Source organism: Oenanthe melanoleuca, chromosome 2 (assembly GCF_029582105.1).
Source record: "Oenanthe melanoleuca isolate GR-GAL-2019-014 chromosome 2, OMel1.0, whole genome shotgun sequence".
Taxonomy (NCBI): Eukaryota; Metazoa; Chordata; class Aves; order Passeriformes; family Muscicapidae; genus Oenanthe; species Oenanthe melanoleuca.
The window spans coordinates 11,772,204-11,789,099 of NC_079335.1; the positions used below are offsets into that span (position 1 = coordinate 11,772,204).

The following is a 16,896-nucleotide window of genomic DNA, read 5'->3' on the forward strand; positions in this document are numbered from 1 at the left end:
TCCTTCATCCTGCTTCAGCAAAGAACTTCCCTTTATCCCCAAATCCATTATTTCTGCTGTGGTTCTCTCAAAGCTTGGAGCTTTTATGAGCTGCCTTAACTTGTTTATATTTCTCCTGATTTCCCCCTGGTTCTGCTGTTTTGACAGGTCCAAGGATTTGCAACAGGAAAGCTTCAGCTCTTCAAGAAGGTGAATACAGAATCCTGTATGACAAGCTGCAATTTATGAAACAGCTGTGGCACACCCACAGGTATCAGCCCTGAATCTTGGGGGATTTCATATCTATGTGAAACTGTGACTTTACATGTCTTGTCTCAACTATTAACACCTCATTAATATCTCATCGATAAGAAAAAAAAATTGCAAATTGACAACACAGTAGTCAGGATTAGCTACACACTGGCTCTGTGCATTCAAGAACAGGCTCTAAAATAGCTGTTCAGGAGAAATTTTGCTTTCTTTGCAGATAATTCTGTGTAAAACTTCTGCACTGCAACAGTCAAAACCTGAAACCAGCCATTAGAAAGCATAAGAAATTAAATAAAAATATGTCAGGGAACATTTTATGCCACTAAATTACTGCATTTTGGCTACAGCTTGCTGCTTTGTCTTCCCATCTCAAAAAGAACTTAAAACTCAGCAATGCAGAGAAAACACTGTGAAGTGTGATCAAAAGAGGGTCCTGGCAGAATCTCAGCCTGAGAAAGAGATGATAGCTTGTGTTTTTCAGATGGTGCAGTGGGGTAAAAATAATGAAGCATGCCTGAGAAGTGCTGAACTGACAATTAAACACGAGAAAATGATCCTGGAGTCATCCCTGGTGGTCTCTGAATCAGCAGCTCAGTGTGCAGCCTCAGTTAAAAACATCCACACTGTGCTGGGTGTTGTCAGGGTGGGTGTCAGGAAGAAAGGAGCAAGTGCCAGTTTGTCTCTAAAGCACTGGTGAACCTCCACAAGGTCATTACACAGGATCACAGAATAAACCAGTTTAACATCTCACATTCTGTGTGCAGCTTTGGTCTCCATATCTCAAATAAGTCAACAGGGTCAGAGAAGACATAGAAAAAAGGTGGGAAAAATCAGTTTATGACAGAATGAAACAGCTGTAACTCTTCATCTGCAGAGGAGATGACTGAGTGGGAATGGGATGGAATTTTGTAAATTTAAACTGGCAAATAGGGTGAAAGCAGAGCTGCTTCTTAGCATAACACAACAGTAGAATGAGGATACACTTGATGAAGCAAGACTGAAAATACTAAAAGGACTGGATGGGGATGTATCCATTAACACTCATGATAAAAATGTTCTGATGCTAAGGGGAATGGACCACAGAAAGTGCCCAGGCTCATGTGCTCTCCCTGAATATCCCATCCTTTTGCCACTGGAGCACATCCTTTTGCTGGAGAAGAGCACAGTGCCAGATGGACATGGGATCTGACCTCATAGGATGTTTCTCCTACTCTGGTCATTCTCTGATCACAAATACCAAATCTGTGCATGGCTGGGTCACCTGGCATGGATTTGAAACAGATATAGGTTCATTATTATGTCTCTGTTTGAATGATCAAAGCACACAGCACAGGCTTTTGCCAAAATTGTGCCTAATTCAGCATAAAGCCTGATAGAGAAAAAACTAATCCATTGTTGGAGCACACTTGAGCAGGAAGGTGAATTCATTCCCAGTTATCACATCTAATGTGATCACCATGTCTTTGAGAGGCACCTGGGTGTACTGTATTGTTTAACCACACTGAAGTGTCCTTTGGAATTGAGCTATAAAATAATGACTGACATGCAAAGATGGGTAGAAAAGGAGTTTCACTCTCTGGGCCACAAAACCACAGTGTTCAATGACATTATCAGGCAAAAAGTTTAAAACAAATAAGGGTGTGAACAAAGGAGGTACTCTTCAGTGAGACACATACATCACACATTGCAAAGAAGGTGGTTGAGCTGGAGAATTCAAAGAGACTTCAGACACATTCATGGAGTTTGTGGACAGAGGGTCTGATACCCATCCAGCTCATAAACTTTCTAAGGGTATGAAACTACTGAGGGCCTTGCTCATACTTGTTTCACAAACTGTATTTCCAACTATCTGCCTTTAGCCCTTCTTGGGAGGCAGAAAGTGGTTTGGCACAGTTGCTTCTATGTTTTTCAGCATTTTAATTTAAAAAATGATTTCTCTAGAGGCAGAAGAAGAAATACAAGATATACTGATATGCACTCTGAGCAACCTATAATTTGAACTTTCTGCCACAAATGATCTCAAACTAAATTCTGAGAAGGCTTCAGGAACAGCAGCACCACAGCAAATGTAGCTCTGCAAACCCTGACCATTTACCCTGGCACACACTGCCTTGGTTCTCCAAACCCTGTCCCTTCTGCAGAAAACCAGCGACTTTTTATTGACATTTAGCATCCTCATGCATCATGAATCATGTCAGTAAGGAAGCCACATCCTGAACAGATGCAAATCAGTGGTCATATTCAACAGCTTTTCCTATGTCAATACACAAGAGCTGGGTGACAGATCTACTAAATAGTAACACAGGCCTACAAAATAAAGAATGCAGTTGTTACATGCAGAGAGGTCCTTTCTTTTGTTCCTGCACCTCTTAGAGCTCTTTACTCTCTACAGGGGTCTTGACCCCTCACCTGCTGAGCTGTGAAGGACTTTCCATTACTTTGTGCAGTTAGAAATTATTAAAGACAGCACAAGGCATTATAGACTAGATCTTACCAGAAATAATAATCACACCCCAGAAGCAGCTAAAACAAACCTTAAAGGACTTGTTGATTTTCTTTTCTTTCAAGAAAAAGTCTTCAAATATAATTAGCTGAATTTAATTTAAAACTTGGAATAATTTCCAGAGAGTATTAGACATACCTGTGGGCCTGAGGTACCACTGTTGAGGGCTCCATCCTGCTGGGTTTTTTCAGTCTTTACCTTTTACATTGTGAATGGGCTTTCCAAGCTTTTAGAACCAATTAGATTGGAAAAGACCCCTAAGACCATCAAGTCTAACCATTAACCTGTGACTGCCAAGTTCACCACCAAACCAGGTCCCTGAGTGCCACATCTACACGTCTTTTAAATATCTCCAGGGATGGTGACTCAGCCACTTTCCTGGGCAGCCTGTTTCACTGCTTGATAATCCTTTCAGTGAAGATTTTTTTTTTTTAAATATCCAATCTAAAACCTCCTCTGGCCATATTTGGGGCTGTGTCCTCTTGTTCTATTTACATTTAAGTTTGCTTCTTGCTGTAGTAAGAGTTGTGCCTGGTTAGTCAGTCTGGTAAACATTGAACAAGAATAAAGATTTATCTCAGTGCAAACATTGACTCCTCTTGCTCTGTAGAAATCTGCAGGAGCCAGTCTGTTGTGGAAGCCATGCAATGCTCTTGAACAGCAGCTCCAAGCTAAAAGCCCACCAGGCTTACCACACCCACCAAGGCACCTTGAAAAAGTTTAGATTTCAGACAGTCTTAGCAACAACTCTCTGGAAAAATAGGCCTATCTAAAGGATTCTTGTATTTGCACTCATTTATTTTTTAATAAGGACATAATTTCTTTTTCTCTTTTTCCACCTATAGCTTGCCTAACTTCTCTCTATTGCAGCTCAATGTACAAGGCTCTGGATTGTGGTACCCCCTTCTACTCCTCCAACCTCCCTGGTTCAAAGGCTTGATATCTGTTATTCTTAGTTAATAAACCATCATATTAGCCACAGCTCTTGCCTCTAGCCTTGCAAATACAGCTACTTCCTTGACATTTCCTCTTGGACATACTTCAGTCCTTGCTGATAATAAATTACAGAGGCACAAGACCACTTTTGTTCTGCACTTCTCAAAGGCCATTTTCACATTGCTCTTAACCTTGTCTGATGGGAGCTGGGCTTTAAAGAGGACACTATATGACTGGGAGGTGAACATCTTGTTAAGGACACCTTTGGAATTAAACATTTGAACCCCAGCAGGAGGATTCATTATTCCCAAAATACATAATTAAGTTCCCTGCAGTGATGAAGTACCTGAAGCATGTAAGGTATCAGTAATTTTTGCTGGAGTGAAAAATGCAGAGAAATTAGACTGCAATAGGCAGCTTAACCTAAGCAATCAACCAGGGTCAAAATTCTCTATTCTTTTGTTTCTTTCAGTGGAATTTAGGGAGATGGCTGCCTCTGCAGGTCAGGATTATTTGCTCTTCTGTTAAAGAAGATCCCAGCCTAGCTGCCCAGAAGCTGCTGTGCCCTTCACCAGCATCCATCACACTCTTGTTTGACTTGAGTGATTGAGCACAGCTCTGCTCAGAGGAGAAATGGTAATTAAATCAGATATCACATATGCTCCTGTATCTTTAAAAAGCATATGCAAAATTCTGTTTTCTCCACTGGAGCAGAAAATTATGGCTTTATTTTTCATTCATCCTTCTGAATTTTGCAATTAGTCCCAAGTTCTTGTGCTGGCTTTTACTGGGATACTCTTCTTCAATTTATTTTCTTATATTTTCTCATCTACCTTGTCTTTCACAGTTTTGGGTAATGATATGCCTATGCTACAGGCAGTTCCTGTTGCTTTACCTATCTACTTCCCTTAAAAGTCTTAATAACTTTCTCATTAAAAAGCATGAGCTAAGGAAGGAATTAGAACATGGATAATAGCATATAACAGCACACCCAGTCCAGGCAGACTGGGCTGACAGCAGAATGTGTGGTCCTCTGGGACACCCCACACAGCACAGCCTTTCCAAAGCACTTTACCAAAGTGAGGTTTTGAAGCACCCTGGTCCCACATGAAATCCTAAACCAGGAGCAGACAGTGAGCCCTTTCAGTGGAGGGGTGGCTTAAAATAAAAAAAAAAAAAAAAAAAAAAAAATTAAAAAAATAAAAATAAAAATTAAAAATAAAAATAAAAATAAAAATTCTCTCTTGCAAGGCTGAATTGACAAATGATTCATGATCTGCACAGAATGGTTTCACTACCCTGTCCTTGAAATTGCAGCCAAGTATGCAGAGCTGGCAGCTCAGCAGGAAAGAGCTATTGGAGAGAGAGAGAATCCTGGGCACCCAAGAACACACCCATGGATGATCAGTTATGTTCACCAACATCCTGTCAATCCTATGTTCACCAACTCTGCTTTCCTCTGCAGAGAGCTTCTTTGCCATGCTGCAAGCCCCTACACCATCCAGGTCTCAAACAGCTTGTTTTCTAACTGGGCAAAGCTTCCCATAAGACCTGAAACAATCCAACAACCCAATAACATCCCCTTTGCTCAGCTGGACATGGTGGCTCTGCATTGAGGAATCAATTAGTGCCAAAAGCTGAGGTGACCGTTCAGCAGGTGCCCTGACCTAATTTTATTTCCTTTCCCTTTCCCTTTCCCTTTCCCTTTCCCTTTCCCTTTCCCTTTCCCTTTCCCTTTCCCTTTCCCTTTCCCTTTCCTCCTCTCTTCTCTCTTCTTTTCCTTCTGAGACACTTTGTTGAAGGAGAAAGCAGAGAGCAAATTTGTCTTGACTGCTTCATTTTCTATAGAAAACGTTTACAGACTTAAGAAATTTAACAGTTAAGATTCAGTGTGTAAAGAGGTGTAAATCAGCCTTCAGGCCATATGGGATGCCTGCCTTGAGCTGCCAGCAGGGCTTTTTTAAGTGGATGTAAACATGTACACTGCTCCTCAGTCCATGTGCATCCAGACTGGCAAGGCTGGCAAGAAATCTCACAGTGTTTTATAAGTGAGTGCTGTAACAGCAGGGAAAGGCTGGGAGGTATCTCCTGTTCTTGTTGCTGTCAAGGACCACGTTCCAGGTGCAACTTCAGCCCATGTTTCCTGAAGTTTATGTTTCCAGAGCTGCTGTGCAATAAGTAGGGCAGAAGCAGACTCCATGGGTGTATTTATAAATACTCTGAAATCAAGCCATGTTTGCAGAGCACATGGTACAGTGGAGAGTCTTCTTCCAGGAACCACCCTTTTAATTTATTACAACTCACTAGAAAAGCCATGGCTGCCATGTAGAAGCTCAACTTTAAATTAGTGAAATCAGACCATGTGATACTTCCTATCTGTATGACCATAGCACTGACAATTCCATTCCTCTCATCCTTTGCTAGTGAAACTAAAAACTCTTCAAGGCTTTCTCTGAGACTTTCAGAGACTCTGTGAGACTCTGAGACTTTCTGTGAGCATACTCTGACCCATACACAGTGAGGTCCTGGTCTTTACGTGCCATTGTATCAAAATGATGGAATGAAAAATGTCACCATAATAATCCTGGTGATTGCTGTGGCACCCAGTAAGTGCTGGCTGAGGGGCACAGTCCCCGTGGTTGGGAGAACAGGATTCAGGGTGGTGCTAGCCAAAAGTGAAACTTCTGTCAGCAGGTGATTAACAGCACCCTATTAAAATTGGTGGAAACAAAGGGGGCTGTTTCCAGCTGTGGTGCTCATACAGGAAAGCAGCAGCAAAGAGCCCCACAGGAGCCCTGCCCTGACCAGCTGCCCATCACAGATCACAAAACACATCACAAAGCACTGAATGAGGGGGAACACTTTCCCAAGCCTTGCCCCTTTTCTCTCCTCCCTTAGTAAATCCGACCTCAGCAATATTTGTTAAAATCTCTTTTTTGTCCCCACCATGCTCGAAGTTCACTTTGCATTTCCCACTCTCAGCCAGCAGGAACAGCCCTGCACCAGCTGTGAGCCTCAACCCACAGGCAGGCAGCACAGGACATGGTCCCTCTGCCTGATGGGCTGCTCTGTGCCACAGGAGCAGAAGGACAGAACCTGCTGGCAAGTTCATTTTATGAATCTGAGGCTGAACAGAAACTCCCATGTATTTACAGAGTGGGTGTTTCTCTGAGCTGCCTGATAAATCAAGGTGGGGGCTGTGCCTGGCACCAAGTTATGGGACACTTAGGAACTTAGGAGTGTCAAGAAATAGAAAGCTTACATAAGGGGAGGTTTTCAATAGTCAGTATGTTAAAAATGTAACTCAGTCCCTCTTCCCTCTCCTGTCATAAAAAAAAAGAAATAGACCAAACCTGGGCTAAGTCCAGCCTCCAGTGGAAGGTCAGGGATGAGAAGAAAGTCAAGATACAGAGTCTATTTCCAGTCTCATTCTTGCTATAACAATAAAGCTGTGCAGTTTTGAGTGGTCTCTTCAGTTAATGGATTTAAAAGATTTGCCTGTCCCTTGGGAAGAGTGTCAGACTTCAGTGGTTTGAAAAGTGCTCTGATCAAAACCACAGCATTTATAGAGATGGGCTGGTGCATCTAAGGACAAAATGGTTCATTCCAGCTACCCCAGGCAGTTAATGGTCCACTTGTTTTGTGTTCAGTTTCTTTAATGGGTGCAGAATATTGTTCTCAGTCACCTTTGAGACCCTGAGGGACCTGGTGCCATTTGTTCCACTGAGACAGGTGGTAGATGCCCCATCTGTACATTCAAGGACACACTGGACAGGTCCCTGAGCACCCAGACCTGGCTGAAGGTGTCCCTGCCTATGCCAGGGTAATGGGAGCAGATGACCATTAAAGATCTCTTTCAACCCAAACCACTCTATGATTCCACATGGTAAAACTGGGTGTGTTGCTGCCATATGCAAGCAGCTATAAGCAGTCATGACTTCATCTTGTGGCAAGTCAGAGAACAAGAAGCATAAATCATCTGCTGGCAGGGAGTCCTCAAAGTATTGGAACAATTGCTTTTGAAGAAAGTGATACTTGGTTAGAAAATGACATTAAATAGGCTATGTCCTCAGCAAGTGTAAATTGAGGTGTTCTCTCAGTGACTGGGTAACCCTATAAATGGGATTTCTCTAATTTTTCAGGGAAAAATACATATGTCAAAAACAATGCAGAAGCATCTAGCTGAAAATAAAGAGGTTTGATAGAGCCAAGTATAAAGAGCATGTATAAAGAGCAAGTATAAAGAGAATTTCACTTTTGTAAGTGATAATGAAAGCTGAACAAGGGTCAAGGGAAGTGCAGATATGGAAGTGGCTGTACAGGGCCATAGCAAGAGCATTTTTCCAATGCTTCCTACAGCTTTGGGGAGCAGGTTGCAAGGTGGTCACACAGGGATGAAGAGTCTCTGTGAACCTCTGCAAGACCTGGCTGGTGTGGGACAATGCTGTTGGATTACCCTCAGTGAGTGTATTTCTTCCTGAATATTGAATAGATGGATGCTTTGATATAAAGAAAAATATTTCAAATTTGAGAAACATAATATGTGCTTGTGGAAGTGAAGTATTATATTCAGTGCCCTGAGGGGGACCTCAGTGTTCTGATACCATCCCTGACTCAAACCTTTAGCACTTGCTTTACTAAAAAATTTTATTTCAGGGAGATAAAGACATACAAAAGGCCACAGGGAGTGGTACTCAATAGCCCTGAATTGTAATCCCAGCTTTGCTCAAGGTGAGCACTGCTGGCAGGTCTCTGTGCCCCTGCTTCCCCTTCCATCCCCTGCTTGTACAGCAGGTGTTGCAGAGTGGCTCAGGCAGCACAAAGTGACTCAGACCCTGCTACTGCCTTTGGTTCTACTTCTGCAGCCATAAAAACTACTTTATCTGCAGAAGTAATGAAGCATCAGTGACAGAATTAGGGCTATGCTGGTCTGCAAAAGAAACCTGCTCAGCTGCCAAGTCCCAGAGCAGTCTCACTGCCAGGTCAGTCTGTAATCTGCTATAGTCAGTGATGATACCTGACTTAGTGAGTGTTAAAACAAGCCTGGGGCAGGAGCTGCTCCTGACCAAGCCTTGCTCTGTGAAGCCAGGCAGACAAGCATCCCTTGCCCAGCTGTTTCTCACAGGCAGTGGCCCAACCCTTCCCAGGCCATGCCAGATCTCAGTATACAGCCCAAGCTTTGCAGCCAAGGGCTTGTTATTTTACAGTATTCACTGTATACTTAGTCTTTGACTTTCCAAAGTCCATTAGCAAGATTTGTTAGCAAATTATTGTGGAGCTAGAAAAGGAGAAGAATCATAAATCCCATCTGGATGCACTTGGCCCACAATATGATGTATGCCTTGGATGTGGCTGTCAACCCCAAGTCAGTCTCTTGTCAAGGTATGAGTTAAATCACAGTGGTTTAATTCCTTTCCCCCCTCCCATTCCTGGTTATAGCAGGCTGCTTGGGTCTTGGATATCAAACACACTTGGGGCTGCCCTATTTTGTACCAAACCCTGTCAGTTCCAACAGCAGCATGCTCTGATGGGGAAGCAAGGCTCTGCCTTCTGCCCAGTGCATCTATCAGGACTCATGGCCAAAAAACACAGCCCACCAATACAGCCCCAACACTGCTGGCTGGGTCTTCACCCTCCAGTGATGAAATACAATAAATATACTGTGAATGTCAATTAAGCAGTGACATTTGCAAAGATGCTTCTGTTTTATCAGCAGATTGTTTGCACTGGAACGTAACCATTGACAGGTGGGCAGGGAAGTATTAATCCCAAATAAATCCTTTCTGACACAGCAACAAAACCAGGCTGTTTGCTGAGGAAAGTGCTCAGCATCTCAGCTTATCCCACACACAGAGTGAGATTCTTTACCAAGAGAAAGCTTTGAGATATGAAGCTCAAACACTGCTCAGGAGGACAAGCAGGATGGTTTCCATAAACAAAATGCTGTGAGCACAAAGCAGCTCAGAAGTCACTACACCTGGTACAGAGCTGCTTTTTTATTCCAGCCTCAGAAAGGTTGTAGCTCACCTTACCAAGACAAGTACAGCATCCAGGAGCAGGGGTCCTGGTGGGTAAACGTGGAGGATAAGGAATGTACATTGTCCTCCCAGAGTTCTGCCAAAAGCTACTGACAATTCTTGATCACATAATACAGTTCTCTGTTTACAAATGCCTATGAGATTAAAGTTATGATTTTTGCACTGCTCACAGACTGACAACACTTTTTCACTTCCTATGTCCTTGTGATCCCACCCTGCTAACATTAGATCTCTCTTTTTATTCTTCCATTATAATTCCATTATTCTTCCATTATAAATCTGTCCTTATTGTCCCTACTTCAGTCCCAGTCCAAATAAGTGAAAAGACCATCATTGACCAACATAAAAGATGCACCCAGATGAAGAAACAAGTAGCTTGTGATTTTGACATTTCTTGAAACAGAATGAAAATCCCACTTATCTTAAAGTGCAAAGGACTCTTATTTCTGGCTCAGTGGGGCTGTGAAATGCTAAAGCTTACCAGTCACATATTCCAGAATAACCTCCTTTAATCTTTAAACTTTTAAATTAATCTTCAGTATGATTTTAGAGGATTATCTTCCTAACAGACATATCTTTTGAAAACCAGAAGAGTGGATGCTGCCTTCAGCATTTCTATAGATATGAAGTTTAAATTGAGTATTTTATGGAATAGCTGCTGCAGTAATTGTGTTCTGGTCCAGACAGCAATCATTTCAGGGTGACTTGATTTCCACTATGGATAGCCTGTACCCTACCAGGCCAAATAAATTCCTTTGGTCTCCAGTCCTGAACCAGTCATAAAAGAGAGAGAGAAAAATAATAACACCTTGAACAATTACTTATAGAGCATGAGAATAATTGCCTGAGCCAAATCCCAGGGAGCTTTCAAAGGCAATGAGCTGGTCACAAGGCTGCTGTCAGTCAGCAGCAGTGACCCTCTGGAAGTGCTGATCAGTGCCACACTACACTTCTGGGTTACCCTGGCAGGCAGCTAAATACCACAGCAATTCACTCACTCCCCCTCAGTGGAGTGGGGGAGAGAATAGAAAAAAAAGCAGTTTAATAGGACAAAAATGAAAGGGAAATTACTATTATTATTATTATTATTATTATTATTATTATTATTATTATTATTATTATTGATTGTAATAATAATAGAATATACAAAACAAATTATGCACAATGCAGTTTGCTCACCACCCACAGACTGATGCCCAGCCAGTTCCTGAGCAGCAGGTCACCACCCACTGTCAATTCCCCCAGTTTATTGTTCAGCATGGTGCCCTATGCTGTGAAATACCCTTGGATCAGCTGGGATCAGCTTTTCCAGCTGTGTCACTCACAAATTTTTGTGCACCTCCAGACTCCTCACTGGCAGGGCAGTGTGAGAAGCTGAAAAGTCCTTGACAGAGTGTAAGCACTGCTCAGCAGCTACTAAAACATCTGTGTTTTACATTATTCTCCACCCTAAATTCAATCCTGCAGCACAGTGCCAGCTACTAGGAAAAAAATCCCAGCTGAAACTAGGAGTATGTGCTTCACACTGATGCTGAAAAATGCCTTTAAGCTAGACTGGAAATCAGCCTCCTCTGGTGCTGCAGCAACCCACTTTCCATTTGCTACCAGAAAATAAAAACTTGTAAAAAGAAGGTGTGTGATTAGTCCAGACTTTCCCAAAATCACATCTTAATTCAAAGACAGTTTTATCTTTCAAAAGAGAAGGTCTGAAAGTTCTGGACAAGTTATCTTCTCTCTCACCTTTTACCACAGTCATCAATATAACATTGTTTATCAATATTGCTCCTTTGTTTCACTGTTGTTAGAGGGAAGCTGCTCAAATAAAGGCTGTATAAAATGTCTAGAACCCTACTAATGCCTGCAGTAACATCTTTATGTCTCAATATTTCTGTCTCATCAATGTCCTTGAGAGCATCCTCCTTCACAGGGTGGAAATCAAAGGAGTTTGCTGTTTGGGGGTATGATTCACACTTTGTCAACCAAAAGCACATTTAGTTGAATTTCTTTTGGTTATTGCAGTATTTCTCGAGATGTTTGGAAGCAGCCAAGAAACTGCAATTGCCACAAGCCTTTTGACTATCAGAGATAGAAATGGCCAGTCAAAAATACCAGTCTGGCAAGGAGCCTCTCCCCACATAACAATTGGTCATCTTGTGAGGAATTAGGTCTGCATCAAATTTCATTCATATTTTACCAGGACTATTTAATAAAGAAGAAAAGCAAACAAACATGAAAAAAAGATAAAGATTATTATATGAAGAAAGATTTCTGGAGGAATTACTAATATTCCCCTTTGCATGTAAACATATAGAGGAATAATTAATCTTCTTTTCACAGAATCACTGAATAGTAGGTTGGTTTGGGTTGAAAATTATTAAGCCCAACTCCCCCACCACAGACCAGGTTGCTCCAAGCCCTATCCAGCCTGGTCTTCAGCACTTCCCAGGTTGGAGTATCTACAACTCTTCTGGACAACCTGCTCCAGTGTCTCTCTGCCCTCATCAAAACAATTCTTCCAATTTAAACTTATTGACTTTCAGTTTTAAAACATTGCCCCTAGACCTGCCTCTAAAGGCCCTGGTAAAAAGTCTTTCTCTGTTATTCTATATATTGAGAGGCTGCAATAAGGTCTCCTTGACCTTTCTCTTCTCCAGGCTGAATAACCTCAACTATCTCAGCTTTCCTTCACCAGAGAGTTGCTCCAGCCTCCCATCATTGTCGTGGCCTCCTCTGGACCCACTCCAAGAGCCTTTCTCATGCTGAGCACCTCAGAGCTGGGCACAGAGGGGGCAGGTGGCTCCAGGTGGGCTCTCACAGGAGCACAGCAGAGGGGAAGAATCACCTGCTGGTTGTGTTTCTTTTGGTGCAGCCCAGGGCATTCTTGGCTTTCTGAACTACAAGCACAAATTGTCAGCTCATGTCCAATATTTCACCAACCAGCATCCCCAAACCTTTCTCCTCAAGGCTGCTCCCAGCTCACTCATTCTGAAATTCTGATACTGGGGATTGCTCCAGCCCATGTACAGGACCTTGCACTTGGCCTTGTTGAATTTGATGAAGTTTGCATAGACTCACTCCTCAAGCCCCTCTGGATGACATCCCTTCCCTCAAGTGGATCAGCTGCAGCTTTGTGTTGTCTGCAAACCTGCTGAGGGTATTTGTGTGACTCAAAGAGGAAAGCAATATACCCCTGGAGCAATTTTCCATATCCAATATTTCAAAACTTTTCATCCCTAGCACAACTGCTTTGCTTCTCCTTGTGCTGCAGTCCCTGACAGGGAAATAATAATAACAGAGCTGCTGAGCTGTAGTGGATAGGAATAAAGCTCCAAACTTGAAATAAAGGCCCCCACTATGTTCACCATTGCTGGGATTGAGGGAGGGAGCCAGGGTTTGCTCACACCAGTGGAGACAGACAGGCTCTTCCAGGGAGCATTTAGCCACAAAGGCTTATGTGGTATTATGTGAATTGTTTTCAGGAGGAATACTTCCTTCAAGGACATCAAGCAGCCTGGATACAACACAACACCTAAAATTAATCCAAATAATCCTATCCAGCCTCCTCTTGCCTTTCTTCTGTGACAAACCCTTCTCAGAAAACACTTACTTTTATTAACTTTAAAGGTATTCCAGAGTAATGCAGAATAAATATCTATGTGATAATAACTGGAAATTCTTTCTTCTCTAATGGAGATATCCCTTGTCTGCAGGATCAGTCCCACAGAACACTAAATGACTTGGACTCCAAAATCACATATATATATCTCATCAGAACAAATACGTTTCAGCAGAAGAAATTGAAAAATTGATCTAAATCTTACCAGAGCTAATGTAATTTACTTTTAGATAGGTATTATTAAATTGTTTCAATGAAGGAAGCAAATCATTAAAGCAAAACATGACTTTCTCTTTACACACAAAAAAATCTTGTGCAATTGTCCTTGAATTTAGGGTGAGGCACAAATTAAAATTTATCACTACATTAAATTTATTTAATCACTACCATTTATTTACTATTCAAATAAACTATATAAAATTCTGAGGCAAATTCTCTAAGAACTTTGGCCAAGCTTTGGTCTCAGTTCCACATCTGTGAGCCTGCAGAGAAGCTACAAAAACCATTAAAAATTCTGCGTTTGTTCTACAGCCAAGGCAAAAATTGTTTTCTAGATCCACATTCAGCTCCACTGCAAAAGGAGGTAGAAACAAGAGTATATGTTACAAGCAGGATATCCTTTTTAAATAGCCTTACTGTTAACAGAAATACAGAAACATATGAAAAAAAAAAAATATATATATATGTATACATGCTTATGCTCAAAGACACAAACACCCTCATATTCCTCTGTTCTCTTTCAGCAAAAAGCCAGTAACCTTTCCTTATGAAAAACAAGCACTTCAAAAACTAGAGCTAATCCCTAGCTCATTAATTAAATCAATTTCATGAAAGTAAGATTATTTCCAGCTGCTGCACCTGAGCATTAAAAGGTTTAAGTGTTGTATTTTGCTTCTAGATGCATCCTGTTGAAATCAAAATATGATCTCAATGGATAAACTGATGCATACATGTATCTACCTATGAAACACAGCAATGCTGTTTCTAAGTACCTCTTCAGGGCAGAAACATGAAAGTACAGGGAGATGTCCCAGTTATGTTAAGCCAACTGATGGAGACACAGAAATTACTCCTATACATTCAAACCCCATAGTCCTGGACTAGGGTGACCAAGGGATTTCTGTTCTCTTAACTTGCACTGATGGGTCATGCACACCAAGTGTGAAAAAGAGTGATCCTGAAGACACTGAAATTCTAGAAAAAGTGGACAAGAAAGGAAAGACCTAAAGACATGAGAAAATATGCTTGCCAGAGATGTTCATCTCTTCCCATTTGTAGCTCAGTAGAATTAATGGTCTTCCCTTGAAGACTTTCAAACAAACAAAAAAAAAAATTATACATAACTTGCTGACTCAAATAAAACCCTCATGCAAGCACCTTAATGTTGAAATTCTAGGTCTCTAGGTATTCCTAAACCTTATTTTTTCTAACTGCAGATGTCTTATATTTTCACTGCCAAAAAAATAAAATAAATAAATAAATAAATAAAATAAAATAAAAATAAAGGCATTACCTGGGCTTTTTGTCCTCCATCTCCTACACCTTCCTGTTGTCTGGTGTCAAGCTGGTCTTCAGCAGCTCATGCCACACATGCCAGTCACCCCAGCCTTCTTGCTGTGGCTGCCATAGGGATTCTGCCTGTGTTTATGATTAACCCGCCGAGATCCGCCACAGCAGGGTGAGGCTGTTCAAACACTTCATTATGCTCATGACAGACACTGCAGATAAGGCTTCCCAAAGCACTGGAGTGTACAAGAGCAGTTAGCTGCTTACTGAAGCCTAGCAAAAGTTTTGGCTCATAGTGCTCCTTTACAGGGACATTTTTCCTCCTCCTGCCATGCTGCTGCAGTCGGGTGGGATCAGCTCATGGCTCAGCCAGTGTTTTGGCTCATAAAAAAACCTCCAGAGGCACAACAGCCTGATGTTCTGGGGTGCAACAATGCCAAAATTGGGTATTCTGGGGATTTTTGGGTTATGAGGTGATATATCCTTTCACAAGGCTTCGTGTGGTCCAGGTATTTGCTGCACTAACTCAACTTCTGCTCCTTCTCTGCATGCATAGACCTCTCTCCAGATTTACCAGTCCAGACTTTTCTCCCCAGTGTACAACTATCCCATCAAAATCAACAGAATCTTGGGAGTTTGGCCAAGATATCAGAGACTGGTATAGTAGATAGGTACAATATTTTTTTTAGTTTAGGTCCTCCCATGGTTCAGAGTTATTGCTCCCTGTATACATTTAAAAAAATAAAAATTCTCGATTATGAGAACCTGCTCAGAGAGTCTGTGCAATCTCTGTCCTGGCAGATTTTCAAACCCTGGTTGGACCAAGCCCTGGGCAATCTGGTCTGCACTCATGGATCACTCTCCTCTGAGCAGGAGGTTGAACTGGAGCCCACCCAAGGCCCTTGGTCTGTTCTCCTGATCCCATGCTGTGATCCTATATTCTGACACTGAGCATGGTGTGTGGAGGCATATCAGGATTTACAGCATGGGTTGAGGATAAAATCTACTCTCTGTAGAGGTGCTGGTCACACATCTTCTCTGAATTACAGCTTCTGCAGCTGCTGTATATTCTAATTTCTTATTTCCCTAGGGCATTTGCAGGCATTCTATAACATTTTAAAATTATTCATATGGCAAATGATATTCTTGTCTCACAGCAATATAACCAATGCAATATTTCCATTAGTCCTTGAAGTGATACAAGTGTAGGCTTTGGGACAAAGCACAGGCATAGTTTAGGCAATGTCTTGCTTAACTTAATTAAACTACATGAACAACTTGCTGACCAAAAACACAAGGTGTCAACTAGCTCATCATTTAATGTTTCATATAAATAACATACATATGCTACACTGTGCTCCATGGTTCTGCAGAAGTAAAAATCTTTGTTGTATTGAAAAATGCATGAAATTAATAAAGAATAAAGAAACTGTTCTAATTAATAAAATTAGCACAAAAAGAGGGGACCTGTCTCACTGAGCAGTCCATTGCATATGCAGTCATTTTGCTATCCAGTAGCTTGGCAGTTCATGTCTAAATGTTGCCAAGGAGTGTATTAAGGAATAAATGAGGAAGAAAAGAAAAGCCTGGCTACTTGGAAAGAGGAATGTCTTACATCATGAAGGTTAATTCAGGTCTCTCCAAACAGGAGCTGCTCTCTCTTCAAAACAGATTATGATAGAGGGAAACAGTAAAGAGTTTTAACATTTGTTAGTATTTTCTTAAATGATTTTTTAGGACTTATGGCTGTTTTATCACTTGGCTACTCACACAGATGCTCTGAGTGCTAAGGAGAACTCACAGGGACACATTCATACCCCACAGTGTAGCATTTATCATTGATGGGTTTTCATATGGCAACCTGAGTCCATTTAACAGCTCTGTGCTGCTGAGAAGGGATGAGGACATTATTCCCATTTACCAGTCCCCTTTTTGCTCTCAACCTGATGCATATGTGACACCAACTATAGCAACTCCTCTGAGACAGTGTACCCACTGAGGAGTGGACAATTTGGAACTGATTTCCAGGAGGAACCAGAGAGTCTGGA

The 16,896-nt window shown here is 41.7% G+C and overlaps 1 protein-coding gene across 1 annotated transcript in view; it reads right to left on the bottom strand.

Annotated features, from left to right (window-relative positions):
* Positions 1-14,949, bottom strand: part of FER1L6 (fer-1 like family member 6) — a 75,502-nt gene extending 60,553 nt beyond the window's left edge. Inside the window, exon 1 of the mRNA XM_056485546.1 lies at positions 14,856-14,949. Coding sequence (XP_056341521.1) covers positions 14,856-14,875 — 20 coding nt within the window. The 5' untranslated portion in view covers positions 14,876-14,949. The remainder of the gene's footprint in view (positions 1-14,855) is intronic.
* Positions 14,950-16,896: the final 1,947 nt, after the last annotated feature.